The sequence below is a fragment of the Frankliniella occidentalis genome, unplaced genomic scaffold (genome assembly GCF_000697945.3).
Source record: "Frankliniella occidentalis isolate FOCC.00 unplaced genomic scaffold, Focc_3.1 Scaffold123, whole genome shotgun sequence".
NCBI lineage: Eukaryota > Metazoa > Arthropoda > Insecta > Thysanoptera > Thripidae > Frankliniella > Frankliniella occidentalis.
In genome coordinates, this window is record NW_026267250.1 from 362,793 (window position 1) to 376,746 (window position 13,954).

Genomic DNA, 13,954 nt, shown 5'->3' on the forward strand with positions numbered 1-13,954 from the left:
CAGACAAAAGGAGGAGGTTCGCACGGCCCTTTAAGCCCATAGAGACTGGCCACTCCACTTGTGGGCCGCGGCGGTGGCGCGTCGGCGCGGGCAGCATGGCGGGGCGTGTGGCGGCGTCCTACACTGCCAGACCACCCACTCGGAGTATACCCTCTGTTTTATTATACATGTACAGTAGTACACCTCACTCTGTCGTAAACGCGCTGTAATTCGTTTATGAAAATGTGCGCAGTTGTTATTAATTTTTACTTACTTCTCGAGTGACAAGGAGCCGCTGTTCTGACACATCGCACGAGCGACGCGGCGTACAAGGCTCGTCTCGTTGTAGCAGACACCATAGAGGAGACGGGCCGGCCGGTCCAGGGACACCGTCGGTGCCGGTGCGGCCAGCCAGCGTGGTAGAGACTGGTAGAGACTGGTAGAGAGCTGTCTGTCCGCACGTCTCTGTCTTTCTCGCTCCATTAAAAGGAATCAATAGGCGGGTGATTGGCACTTTAATTAAAGGCGAGCGCAGAGCAGGGCTTTATGGCCGCGCGGGCCAAGGCAGGCGGCCGAGCAGGCGGCCGACATGAGCCGAGAGACTACTTTTACTCTTTACCTGCCTGCGCCGCGATAAAAGGTCTCTCTCCAGCTGCCGGGCGCGACAGCTGCCGATAGGCTCCAATTTATCAATTTAGCGAATGGTGGTTAAAAAATCTTAGATAATTAGGAATTTTTTTAACTTGAAGTTTTCTTTAAGTTTTGTCACCTTTTGGCAAAAGTCAAGAGTCAAAAATGACAGTAATTCGATCCGAATATGCAAAAACGTAGTGAATGTAAACATTTCGTTCAGCCGCCGGACCGGAACTGTACCGTTCTGATGGTTTAAGGTGCGCCCGCATAGATCTATGACAAAAACACAAAATGTTTGGCAGTGTAGCCGCAGTAGGTCTGGAGCTGGCTGGCCTGGGCCACCCTCGCTGCTCACTTTTTTGCGCGGGGGCCCCTGGAGCAACCCAACTAGGCCGTGGCGCGGGGTCGCGGGTCAGCGGGGCGCCACTGCCGCGGAGGCTCTCCCGGCGGTGGCCTGGTCGCGGCCGCAGCGCTCAGTCAGCTCGAAGACGGCGGCGGAGGGGATGATGGCAAATTTAATTATTTTGCCATACTTTCCCGCGCGCGCCGCCGCCACCGCCGCTCGGCCACTTTTACGGCGAGTGCGGCAGTCAATAAGCTTGCCCCGCCTCGCCTCTGCTGCACTAGTCGGGCTGGGCGGAGAGATGCCCCGCGGGAGCGACACTACTTAAGCGCCGCAGGATAAATGTCGCGGTGCTGTTGCACGGGCTCTTGTTTGCTCTGCTGTGCTCTGCAGAGCGCAAAGACCCCTCTGCAGCTCACGCCGCTCATGTCCCAGCTGCTCGGCTAGGCTCACTCTGAAAAGAAGGTCAGTCAGCAGACGACGCTCGCGCTTCTCTGCCCTACACGTCACATCTCTGCTGCTGCTGCTGCGGTGTGTGCTACACCTACGCACACACGGACGTGCATGGAGCTGCACATTCACTCACTCTCTCACACACACGCACGTACGCACTAACAAGAAGACTCCCTCTCACTCACTCTCACGCTCTTACGTCCCTCCCACTGTTTAGCACACATGAGCCAGTCGCAGGAGGGTATCATCCTGCTCCAATCTCTCTCTTTCTTTCCTCTTCCTCCTCCTCTCTTCTTTTCTCGTCGCGTCTTCCCTCTTTCCTCATTCTTTCTTCACGTCCAAAACCTCTGGCTGGCGCTTTTCGTGTAAAGCTCGCCGTCGTCGGTTTCGCACAGCGCACAGCAGCAGAGGCTGGGGTCGCCGTGAGTCACCTCTCCGACCCCCGGCCCGGCCCGGGTCGCTGCGGCTGCGTGTCCCACTGCTCCTGATGCGGACAGATAGGGACGTGGCGGCTCCAGATTGTGCAAAGGAGCCAAAGGAGCCGGCGGCGGTTCAGGGAACTCTAGACCGACACTCCTGTATTCACTTAAAAGAAAACAAACATAACATATGTGGTGGAACAAGGGATCGTGTAGAGAGTTCGTCCGTTTTTCTCGGTTTTTCTCGGCACATTTAGGGGCGCTCGGCGCCTGCAAGACTCGGGGTAGGCCACCCCGCTGTACACTTATGCATCGAAGGCATGATGTTGCCTATCTATCAGGCGCTATGAGAGCTTGCATGCACTGAACCAGCTGGACAAGGGACCCGGAGGGTTCGTAACGGACAGATTTTCTCGATAACAGTTTCCTTGAAAAAGCATAATGAAATATTGATCTTGTTCTAAAGAAATTACATTTGTTTAAAGACAAAAAGTCCTCAAGTTTTAGACATTTCTTCAAATTAAGACAATTTTTTCCTGCAGGGGGAAAAATATTTCCTTCTGTTTATTTTAGGTCAATTTTGTTGATTCAAGGCTAATTTCACTGAAATTCCCTTGTTTCAAGGAAACGATTTTCTAGCTGTTCACCCCGCGGTTCACAGGTTCACTCACACCCTGCTGAGCTCTGGATTCCCCGGGCTCTGATCTGTTTACAGCACGGACGCGACCTTTCCCCCGGCGCGCCGACCCATTTCCCGCTTTGCCTACGCCGCCGCCGCCTGCCTTGCGCCTTGCGCCTTTGGCCACTTTGGCCTGGCGCAGCAAAACACTGCGTGTAACGTGATCTTTGTGCTCGGCGGGCCGGCCGGCCGGCGGCGCGTAGGACCGCGCGCGATACATTCCCGTCGAGGAGGCAAACACCTGTTCCTCCCAGCCTCTCCTCCTCTCCTCCCCCGTCCAGGGCGAGAGAGAGGAGAGGAGAAGGATTCCGCAGACCTCCTTTAGTCACGAACGCTTGGCAGCTTTGGAATCGATCTCTCGCGCAGCACGGCACGGCAAACTTTGTGTAGCGGGCCGCACCGCATAGCACACCTCGTTTGGTGTAAAGTAAAGTAGATCACAAGTTAGTATTGATGCCGTGTGCCGTGTGTCGATTCTTCGGCAGAGTATCTATCTCCAGAATAGAGGGCATTTTAACGAAACGTGTAAAATAATGGACACGCGGGTCATTCATTTCGCAGCATACGAAAGGTTGCACACACTCCCGCTGGCCTCGCCAAGTTTGCTTTTACTGAGATCTGATCATTCCTCAGGCATCTGTGGCCTCTTATTAAAGCCCCCTCTGACTCACTCAACTCGTCCTAACCTAACTCAACCCAGCACCTATTTCGACACGTTTTGTATACGGTGGTCTGCGCTGCATTTATATCTCTGATACTTTTCGGCGATAGTCGCGGCGGCGGTCTGGTCTGTGAGTGTGTGGGGTAGGGGTGGGGGGGGGTGTCTATGCACAGGGCGTGCCCTAGGCGTGCCATAATCCATATCAGATGTTATGCACATCGAGCAGGAATGCAGGTGGGGGCCTTGGGCCCCCGCGCTCCAGGGAAGTGCGCTCCAGCAGCTTTAGAGCACCAGCGCTCCAGCTCCAGCGCTCCAGCAACTCCAGCGCTGTAGGGAGGTGCTCTCCAGCAGCTTCAGCAGCTCTGGCAGCTCCAGCAGCTCCAGCGCTTCGGTGAAGCTCCAGCAGCTCCGCTCCCGCGCTCCAGTGCAGCTCGCTGACCGCGCAAGCCGCACGCTTTTTACTCTGCCGGGCCAATGAAGCAGCGGGACTCATCTAGGACCTCTGCTGGTGTGCTCCAACAACGGAACGTTGCGATCCGAAAAGAGGCTCGAAAAAACAAACAATCCATTGGGAGCCTTCATTTCTGTTTCTTTTCTTTTTTATTCGGTGTGCGGTGCGATCCCTGGCCAACGTCCATCACAAGTACTATTGCTCCGGCCAGGCGGGCGGCGGAGAGTCGAACGGTACAATGGGACCGCCGCCCGTGCAACGCCCGGCCAAACCTATAGAGGGGATGGGAAAGAAGTTGGGAGTGCAGAAGAAGAGACGGATGAGGAATTAATGAGAACCCGCCGCCGCGCTCCGGGAGTGAATAAGAAACGGGAGGAAAAAGGAGAATGAGAAGATGGTATGCAGCAGCAAGCGGGAGAGAGAAAGAAAGAGAAAGAACCTTGATCTTGAAATAGTTTGATCTGATGCACGACTTGGCAAGCGATAGCGCTTCCCGTTAACCCTGACGCGCGCTGCTCCCCCGTCGTCGCTCCGCATCCTTGTCTGTCCGGGGGATCAAAACGCCCGCCGTGCCGGTGGTGTGTCGCCGTCAAAGGCAGCGTCGGGGAGATGTGTGTGTTCTTTTTACTTGCGATGGCGAAATTCCTCCGCGCTTTACCCCTCCCCCTCCCCTCTTCTCTCTCTTATCCCGGAGGCGCGCGGCGTGCGACTGAAAGGGAAGGTTAGTGATAGCGGAGCAGTTTCTATAGATCCGCAGTTTAGCCCCGCCGGGCTTTCGCTTTAGCTTTGCTGTATGCCGTCAGGGGGACTTCTTTTTTTGGGGTGATGACCCGTGACCGAGATTGTGTGTGACTCAGGTTAGATATAGAAATATTTGCTCTACAGTGTGCGTATCTTACCTCTGTCACCTCTCTTGGACCCATGCTAATCTACTCTGCGCACTCTGCTCGTAATCTATTCTCTGCCATCGGCCGGCTGCGGCGGCGGCTTAACTACGCGTGATTTTATAGAGCGGATAACGAAAAAGAAATTTCTGCCCGCGTTGCCTGTGAAACCTGGCGCGGCCGGGCCCCGGCAGCAGCTCTCCGGCCTTGATGGCTTTGGAGCGAGCAAAAGCCTCAACGCGGCGTAAAAATTGATTGGGAAATCGGCGCTGGAATCTGGCCGACCAGGCAACGTATGAAACACGCCGGCCGAGCTCGCGAGCCGCGCCCCCTATGCGCGGATAGCATAAGTATACCCCCAATTTGTAGGCAATCCACCGGCGGCGCCCGCTCGCGCCAAGCAATGGAGCAGTTCTGTTTTCCCAGGCCGGGGTGCCGGCGCCGGGGCCGGGGAGTGGACACGAGCACCAAGGTCACCTTGCACCTTGTACGCGGGAGTGGGACTTTCGTTTCTCAAGGAAGAGCAGCGGTCATTTCAGGAGAGCGGTTCTGCTGGGGAGATGCCTCGGCGATACTTGTGTCCATTCATTAACCTTCATCAGTCATGTATCGTCGTCGTCGAGTCCGGCTTACGGCTGCGGTCTCATCTCATATGGTCGCAGAGAGAGATGAGAGAGGGAGACAGAGAGACAGAGAGAGAGACAGGGAGATAGAGAGAGAGAGAGACAGAGAGAGAGAAGGGGGAGGGGGAAAGATGCCCCCCGGGCTGTCGTTGGGTATCCACCAGTTTTTCACCCTCTGTTCCCCCGCGACGCTGACTGTGCGAGGCGAATCTTCGTCTAAATTTTATGGACAACTACGCGTTTTGCCCGCCGTAAGTTGTTTTTCCTTCCTTTTGTTCTCACGGCCGAGCGGCGAGCGCGTATATAAATGTCAGAGAGACAGGTTTGCGGAGTCCTTGAGGGGCGCGTTTGTCCAGGCCGGGCGGGCAAGGTGGTTGTGATGGAGTTGTTGTGTTTCCATGCGGGCCGCGCGCAGTTCGCGGGTCACCGGGTTGTTCAGTCAACTGTACGCAGCAGCGCTAAAAGTCAAGGGAAGATTTTTGTCCATGACTTCTTTGGCGCCTTCTTGTAGGTACACGAATTCTCGGATCAGATACACGATGATGTCTCAGTCTGGCTAATAGTTTGTACAAGAGAGTATTCAGGGAGAACTGTACACAAGTCTTCCCCGCATTTACAGTGGTGGTGCAACACGTCCACAACCTAACCTAGAAGTGTGCTCCTCCGTGACTTGGTGCAGATCAGGGCGTTTCCCCCTCCACCGCGCCGCCCCCCGGGAGGCTCACCCGCTGCGAGCGCGGGGGGCGCGGCGGCGGGGACGCGACGGCGGTGACACTAATCGCACTGATTCCTCGCACGACTGACTGGAGGCTCGACGGCTCGACTCGACACTCCGACAACAAGCGACCGCGCACCGCACTCCTAGAGCCCTGCTGCAGCTTGCAGCTCGGCGGCGGCGCGGCGTCGCGTGGCGTGTGGCAGTTGTGATGTTGCCGGCTGCCGTTGCTGCTGTCGGAATGATGACGGTTTAAAAAACGTATATTTGCGTAACAGACGGGCTGCCTCGCACATCCACCCGCGCCCAAGCGCCGCAGCAGCATCACCCGGCGCTCTGCTTCCCCGTACGGCGGCCCTCCCCCCCCCCTCCCCCCAATCCGCCGCTACTCCTTTTCCAGGGAACGGGTGAGCTGGTCCTGACTGTCATAACGACGAGTGATGCACAGTCACGCGTTTCGTATCGTTTGCGGCGGCTTTGTGGTCTCGTCCTCATTCCCGAGTACAAGGTACATGACTCAGAATGAAAGGGCAAGATAACATTTAATAATGGTGAGTGTTAAATCATTTGCCTAGGTCCCCTGCGACTCACTTTTCTGGTTCTAGTCCAATTACGTCGGTAAAATAGCTCCACTTTCCATCGCACGCCATGTACTTACTGCACTTGCTGCTCTCATCATCACAGCAGGCCGCCTCACAGGCATCATATTTTCTTTTTCAATCATTTTTGCAGGAAATAGCCATTTCGCCACCTCCTTGCGCCGTGCCTGCTCCCTCCACCCCGTGGTGGCGATGCCGTGCAAAAGGCCCCCCTGCAATTTGTTGGTAACCGCCGCCGCCGCGCCTCACACTGTTGGTGGCACCCCCACCCCTACGCCCCTCTCGTTCGTTGCGGTCCATATTCATGATAGTGCTCACTCTGCTTGTCGGCGGTCCGCGTTTGCTTGTCCACTTGCGATCTATAATATGTTCTTATTTTAGCTTGCATGTTGCAAAGTTATCCTGTGGCCTCAATAAGGAAGGGGATTTAATTCCCCCTCTAATTACCTCGCTTATCTCTACGGCCGGATTATAAAAACCCTCGTGTGGCGCTCCAGTGGTGCTCCCCACCCCCTCCTGCGGCTGGTTGTCCCGTCTCGTCCGGCGCTTGGTCCGCGAGGCGCCACGCGGGGCCCATAACGCCGCCGTCGCCAGACGTCCGCGCGGCACGCCAGGCCAGGGCGCCGGCCAGGGCCCCCCTCATTGACCTCATCAAGCCGTCGTACGGCGCGCAGCAGAGGCCCGCCGCGACCCGCCGCGACCCTGATCCCTCGCAGCAGTTCAGGGCAGAGCAGGGCGTGTTCCCCTCAAACAACGTCGTTTGTTTCCCCCCCGCGCGTGCTTAGAAAATGATTCTCTCCCTCGCTCGCCCTCAGAATTGAAAAGACCTCTGCCGACAGCAGAGCTTCTCCTCTTTCGCCAACTCATGTACGGATGATTTTCAAGCGTCGCAGACGTAGGGTAGTGTATACTCTCGGCGGCACGCGTGACGTGTTTTGCCTGCAGCTGGCCTGGCCGGCGGGCCTCGCGCATAGCCGCGCACATGAGGCGGCGATAGGGATCAGCGACCGCGAGGCCGGCGGCCGCATGACGCTGGTGTGCTGGTGCTGGACAGTGGACTGGGCACCACCGGTCCTGGACGCCGGTCCTAGTCCTGGACGCAGGCCGAGGACGTCATAGTCCTGCTGGGCTCCCAATCTGACTGCTCGTCGTCTTGCGACTGGACGCTGCTGGTCCTCGACACGCCAATCGTGGATGCTGGTCGTTGACACTCTGGCCCTTGATGCTAACCAACCCGGCAAACCCCGCGAAAGAATTGAATTTTGCAATTAGTGCGTGGCAAAGCACTAGGTACTCTCATGGTAGGCGATAATAATTGAACATCTTTGGAAATGATGTGGTGACGCGCGGTCTTCCAGGCAGGCACCGTCTCGTCTCGCATGCACGGCGCGGAGCGCGGAGCGAGCAGCGCTGTCCGCGCGCGAGGCCGGTCAATCAGCGATCAACCAACCCAGCGGAGGGGGATGATCGGCCGCCGCACCAATCGTCAATCAATCGGCCACTGCTCGTCAGTGTCGAGCGACCAGTACACGTCGAGTCGTCCGTCGGCTAGGCGAGCTCACTAAGCTTGAGCAGCCCCGCTCCGTCCGAGATGCGCTCCTCGCCTTCTCCTTTCCATGGGGGAGGTAAATTCAGTTAAATCGCAACACCGCGAGCGCGATACGATGTCGACCACATATCGAACAATAACATCGAGAATATTATATCGAAAAGTATTGAAGCACGGCATATCGCAAAACGTCGTGATACCGAGGCGAGGTATATCGTCTTCGATATTTCGAGACTTTGTACAACAGCTCCAGGGGGTGTGGCCACAGGCGGAGGGTGGCATCCCCGGGGTAACGCGGCTCGGCGCACAGCGCGGCTCCGCCGGCCCTGCGCTGCGGTGCAGCTCGCCTAGCCGCCCCGCCCCGCCCCGCCCGGCCCTGCGCTGCGGTGCAGCTCGCCTAGCCGCCCCGCCCCGCCCCGCGCGCCGCCGCGATGAGAAAGCCTGGCGGAGCCCCGCGAGGAATGGGGTCAGCGAATCCCATATGACATGACCCTGCGGTGGTTCGCCTATCTCTTCTTTCTTTTCCCACTCGCCAGAGAGTTTTCTTGGTCGCCGCGACAACGACATCGTCAGCAGCGCAAGGGACCGCAGCCCGCCGCAGCCAATGGTCCGTGTGCCATGCATCAATGGGTCGGCAAAGAAGGGCTATGAGGCGGGGCGGGGCGGGGCGGGCCGCCCTGTGCAGACAGAGCGCGACGCCAGAGGACCTCCTCCTCCTCCGCCAGGTTCTGCGCTGTTTAGTCCGCTCCGCGACCCTCTGGAGCCCTGCCATAGCCGCTGAATTAAACCCTTCCACTTTAACGGTGCCCTCACTGTCCCCTCCCTCTCTTAGTCCAGTTAGCCCAGCCCAGCGAGCCCCAGCTCTATACAGCTTGAGTTGGCCGGAGTTGGCGCGAGCCCCTTGCATCCACTCGACAAATTAAGTCGTCGTGTGACACTCAATGATAAAAATGTGGATGAAACACGCGCTTCGTCCGAGAGAACCAGGCAACCAGGCCACAAAACGAGCTAGCGTTAATATCCGGCCCAACGTGTTAACCTTAATGTGAAGCAAAAACCAACATACTGAATGCCAATTATTTTCGATCAGGTGGATTGCCCATTCCTACTATCGACCTTTTTCGAATGCGAGACTCTAGCCACGCACTTGATAGTGTCACGCGTCTACCGCTGCGCTCCCGCCCACCCGAGCGGCGCTTTGCCGTGCGTGTTACGCGTTGTTCTCGCTTCACGCACCGCGGAGGCGGCCCGCTCATCGGAGCCTCCCGGCGCCCGCTCTTCTTGATCCAGGGAATTCCCATAGCAAAGCAGCGGTGCGTGGGGGGAACGCGGAAACGCACGGCCAATGAGTTTGCACCGCGGGCGGCGCGAGGAAACGGTGGTGTCTCCCCGGGGGCGCTCAGCACCACCGCGCTCAGCACCACCGCGCTCAGCACCGCCGCGCGCTCAGCACTGCGCAGGTATGGATGGGGGGCTTTCTCTTTCTGCAAACATCATCTGGCCGGCCTGTAACGAGGCGCACCGCGCGGTACGCCGCGCCGCCGCCACCTCAAAAGAGGAGGAAAGCGTCATTTTGAAAAGACCGCCGCCGCCGGTGGCCAGTGTTGCTGATTTTATGGCCGCGTGCCCCGCCCCGCCCCGCCACGCCCGGCAGAGAGGCGAAGACCGCGAGCGTCCATAGGCCGGGCCGGGAGGAAAAGCGAGTGGAAGTGCAGCCAGCAGAGCCCGCCACGGTGCCTCTGACGCAGCCCCGCGTAGGACAACGGCGGCGGCGGCAACCAAGGGCCTTGCAGGGCCGCCAACCGCACCGCGCGGCGTGGCGGCGGCGGCGGTGGTGGCTTCGGCAGCAGCAGGAGCGCCAACCGCACCGTGCTCGCGGCGGTGACACTAATAGGGACCGGAGCCGGGCCGGGCCGCGTTAACACTCGTTAACGCATCGTTACCCTGGCGGACTCGATCCGCTGCTGGCGGCAGATTCTATGCCCCCCTACCCTACCCTTCCCACCCCTCTCCTCCGGGTACCAATCGCAATACAGAGACTTCGTGAGATTCCAGGATGCTGGCCGCTCGCTCCGCGGAGTAACGGTGTGGCTTAATCAGTGAGAGACGGACGGCTGGTCGGAGAGGCACTCGGACGGTGGGGACGGTGAGGGGCGGGGCGGCCCGGGGAAATGGGTGGAAGGAAAGCCAGCGATGCGTTTCGTTTCACACAATCACGGTACATCACCGCGACTGTAAGCGAGCGCCGGGCCGAGCGCCGGACCGCTGCACTGAGCTCTCGCCAGACATGAGACACTTGCTTCATGTCACACCTGTCTTCTTGTTGTTCCAGGTGCGGGGAGGATGAGGCCACGCAGGAGGCAGCCTCGGCGCCGAGCCCCGTAGACAGACCGCCACCACTGGATCCTGGTCGCGGCCGCGCAGCGCCGCCGCCACCATGTCGTCCGCCATGGACTCGCTCATGAGCACGGTGGACACCATCACCAGCGCCGACTCGGACGCGCCCTGCACGGCATGCACCTCGCCGGTGGAGACGCCGGTCGGCTTCGTGGCCAAGTCGCCGCCGTCCTCCCCGAAGGACGGCAAGCTGGCGTCCAGCGGCGTCACCACGACGTCGGCAGCCTTGGCCCTGCCGCCAGGGCCCCCCGGCAGCCACCCGAGCAGCAGCCCGCCCGGCACCACCTCGTCGTTGCTGACAACCTCCTCCTCCAAGCACCTCGTCCAGTCTAGTCCAACCAACACGGCCTCCTCGCTCAAGACACGCTCCCTGGACGGCCTGCTGCTCGGCCCGGCCCCGGTCCAGGGCGCCCCGCACCACCGCGGCCTCGACGCCACGTCCACCACCACGACGGTCTCGGACGTGTCCTCGGGACGCGGGGGTCGCGGCAGCACCAGCGACGAGAACGCCTTCCTCTTCCTGGGCTGCGTCCAAGCGCTGCTCGGCATCCTCATGGTCGTGTTCGGCGTCCTCGCCATGCTGCACCGGGCCTCCATGGCGAGCGTGGGCGCCGGCGTCTGGGGCGGCGCCATCAGTTTTGTGTCTGGTAAGTCGCGAGATGAAACGTCTTATCTCTGTCCTGCTCCGCTCCCTCCTCGTCCTCCTCGGCGGCGCGCTGCGCTGCCCCCCGGCTCTGGCGGTGACTGATGCAGTAATGATCGCCCACCGTGCTGGACGGCCGAGGGAGCGGGGGGGGGGGGGACTAGCCGTGCTCCCACGGTCCCATTGTCACCACGCGACTCCCCCGCCCCGCCGAGCCCCGCTGCTGCACCGCTCTGTTAGTTGTTTCTAAACGCCCACTAATTACGGGGTGATAATTATTTTGAGTGGGAGTATCATCACTGACTCGTCTCTGAGGGGTACCGCTTCCGGAAAGGGATAAGGGGGGTATTATTGTCGTTCTCTTTTGCCTTTGCGGGTCTCTTGCTTTACTCCAGTGTCAAGGACCTTTGCAGTAGACGGGGGGATCCCCGCGACGTATAACCGAAAGAGTTGTCGGCAGCAACATCACGAAGGAGCTTCCCGATGGTGGAAGCGGAGCGCCTGCGGGGTAGGCAATGCCTCCGCCCGCAGGACGGGGCTGTGCGACGGGCTTGCCTACCTTACTCCGTTCTTTACGCATGCTCACTGCTCACGCTCCCTCGCTCTCTGTCCCTCCCGCAGGAGTGGCCGGGGTGATCGCGGGCCTGCGCAGCTGCTACTCCAGCTCGGTGCGCGGCGGCTCGGGCTCGGGCCGGCCGCCCATCGCACCCACCGTCTTCATGGCGCTGTCGCTCGTCGCGCTGGCCGTCTCCAACCTGGTGCTCGTCCTGGCCGCCATCGGGCTCGTCCGGGATGCGCGCACCCCAGACATCCAGCTGTTGCGGGAAGAGGAGGTGAGTCAAAACAAAATATTTATCAAACAATTTCATTTATTTTTTTGCCACGGGTAAGTCTCCCCCTGGTGCTGCAAAATAGATGCAAAAAACGTACCGGACCAGGATGGCGACGGCGGCTAGAGAAGTGTGGGAGAATGTAAGGTGCGGCCGGGCCCGGGCGCACGCAAACGAGCCCGAGCACGAAGCATGCTGCTGCAGCTGCGGGCGACGTGCAGCCCCGCGCCGCACCGGCCTGGAGCCTCCAGCGGGCCCCGGCCGGCCTGGCCGCGCGTAGATTGATCGCTCTACACTCCAGAGCGCCGCGCCACGCCATGCCGCGCCACGCCGAGCCACGCCACGCCGCACACAACACGTACTTCCTGTGTGCGATCGCCCCACGTGACTCCCCCACCGCGCCCCGCCCCGCCCTTCTTGCAGAGTTGTGGGCCCTTGCTGATGAGAGCGGCGCGAGAAAAGAAAGCAAAGGCGCCTGGCGTGGCGTGGCGTGGCGTGGCGTGGCGTGGCGTGGCGTGGCGTGGCGTGGCGGGCCTGGCGTGGCGTGGCGTGGCGTGGCGTTGAGCGGTGCGGTACTCCGGCGCACAGCACAGCACATGTCCGGTAAAAGTTCCGGGCGCGCGCGGTGCGCGAAATGGACCGGGCGTTGGATCTGGCTGGCGGTGGTGCGGCGAGGAGATTATGTGAAACACTTCTTTCCCTCCCCCCATGTTTCCTCCTAGTGCGGTCATTCTCATCGCGCTCCTTTCTCTGCTCCCTCCAGGACGCCGAGGAGGAGGAGCCCCGGTCCAGCCCCGGCTCCAGCCACTGGGAGCGCGTGCTGGCCTCGTGCGGACTGCTCCTGGCCGCGGGGCTGCAGCTCCTGGCCGCCATCGCCAGCGGCTACCGCTGCTACCGGCTCGTGTGCCCGTGTGCCGCCCGGACGTCGCGGAAGCACTCGCCGCTCTACAACCAGGTACACGTCAACATCTGTTTTCTTTTCTTTTAATTTTGTAATGTCTCAGGAATTTTTCACAAAATTTCTTTCAGTTTTTTCTGAAGTTTGATATTTTTCCAATTTATCTTGGAATACTTTAATTTTTTTTCTGGGAGAGTGGAAAATTTTCTAAACTTAAAATCCCTCGGGTTATCGGAAAAATAAAAGGTTTCCTGACGCCGTACTTGTGTCCCTTTGCAGAGGAGCTCGGGTGGCTCCCCGGACTCGCTGCACTCCGTGTCGGGGCTCTACTCGAGCGGCTCCAAGGAGCGCCTGGTGAGCCGCTGGCTGACGCGCCAGGTGCCCAACGGCCCGCTCTACACGGGCTCGCCCACCCCTAGCGGCCTGCTGCTCTTCTCCACCCAGCCGCCACCGCCGGTGAGTTTACACACTGCCAAAGACTACTTTGGCGAATTTTCGACAAGAGCAGAGTGTACCGCGTGCCGCGCAGTGCCGCCAAGCTTGGTTGTTCTCTCTCGTTCTCCATTATCCAGAAGCTGCGCTGACGGCCTCGTCGTCCCCCTCCTCTCCCTCCGCGCTGCTTTGCGTCGCCTCGCAATCGCGCGCGACTGACTGATGATGGCTGCGCTAAGTTGCTTCACACTAACTTTTGCCACTAACTTTTGCCTTGTTTCGTACTGCATTCCCCGACGTGACACCAGCTGCAACCAACACACCCACCGAACGGTTTTGTTGGGTGACGGGGAAAGAGTGGAACCCTTTCAGACGCCATAATTTAAAAAAAATCCATATAAATACTATAAGTATTTTAGTAAAAATAAAGAGTGAGCCTCACTTAATTGTCTTTCGCCGCTCGCGGCTCTCTCGATGTCAGATGTCAGGGGAGGCGTGCAGCTAGCTGCAGGGGGCAGCAGAGGTCTTTCCTAACAAGTCATCAAGCCGAAGTGCGAACCGTCGTTTTTTGTTGTTTTTGTTGTAACCATCACTGTTTCGGTATGGGTGCGCGACTATTTCGCGGACCGCGCGGTGCGCCTTCTCCTCCCGAGTGCTTGCTCCGCGCGACTCGGCGGCAATCATCCTCTTTTTCAGACGCGTTGCTCGACGGGGGGGCGAGGGGGGGGGGGGTAGCCGAGGCCGGGAAAGGACGTCCGCGAACAGG

General features: G+C 59.4%; 1 protein-coding gene across 3 annotated transcripts in view; it reads left to right on the forward strand.

Annotated features, from left to right (window-relative positions):
- The window catches only part of LOC113211618 (uncharacterized), a 52,258-nt gene that overhangs the window by 14,281 nt on the left and 24,023 nt on the right, over positions 1 to 13,954 (forward strand). For all 3 annotated transcript variants that reach the window (XM_052270407.1, XM_052270408.1, XM_052270409.1), the window contains exons 2-5: positions 10,321 to 11,032; positions 11,650 to 11,861; positions 12,622 to 12,813; positions 13,036 to 13,212. In XM_052270407.1, coding sequence (XP_052126367.1) covers positions 10,426 to 11,032; positions 11,650 to 11,861; positions 12,622 to 12,813; positions 13,036 to 13,212 — 1,188 coding nt within the window. In that variant the 5' untranslated portion in view covers positions 10,321 to 10,425. The remainder of the gene's footprint in view (positions 1 to 10,320; positions 11,033 to 11,649; positions 11,862 to 12,621; positions 12,814 to 13,035; positions 13,213 to 13,954) is intronic.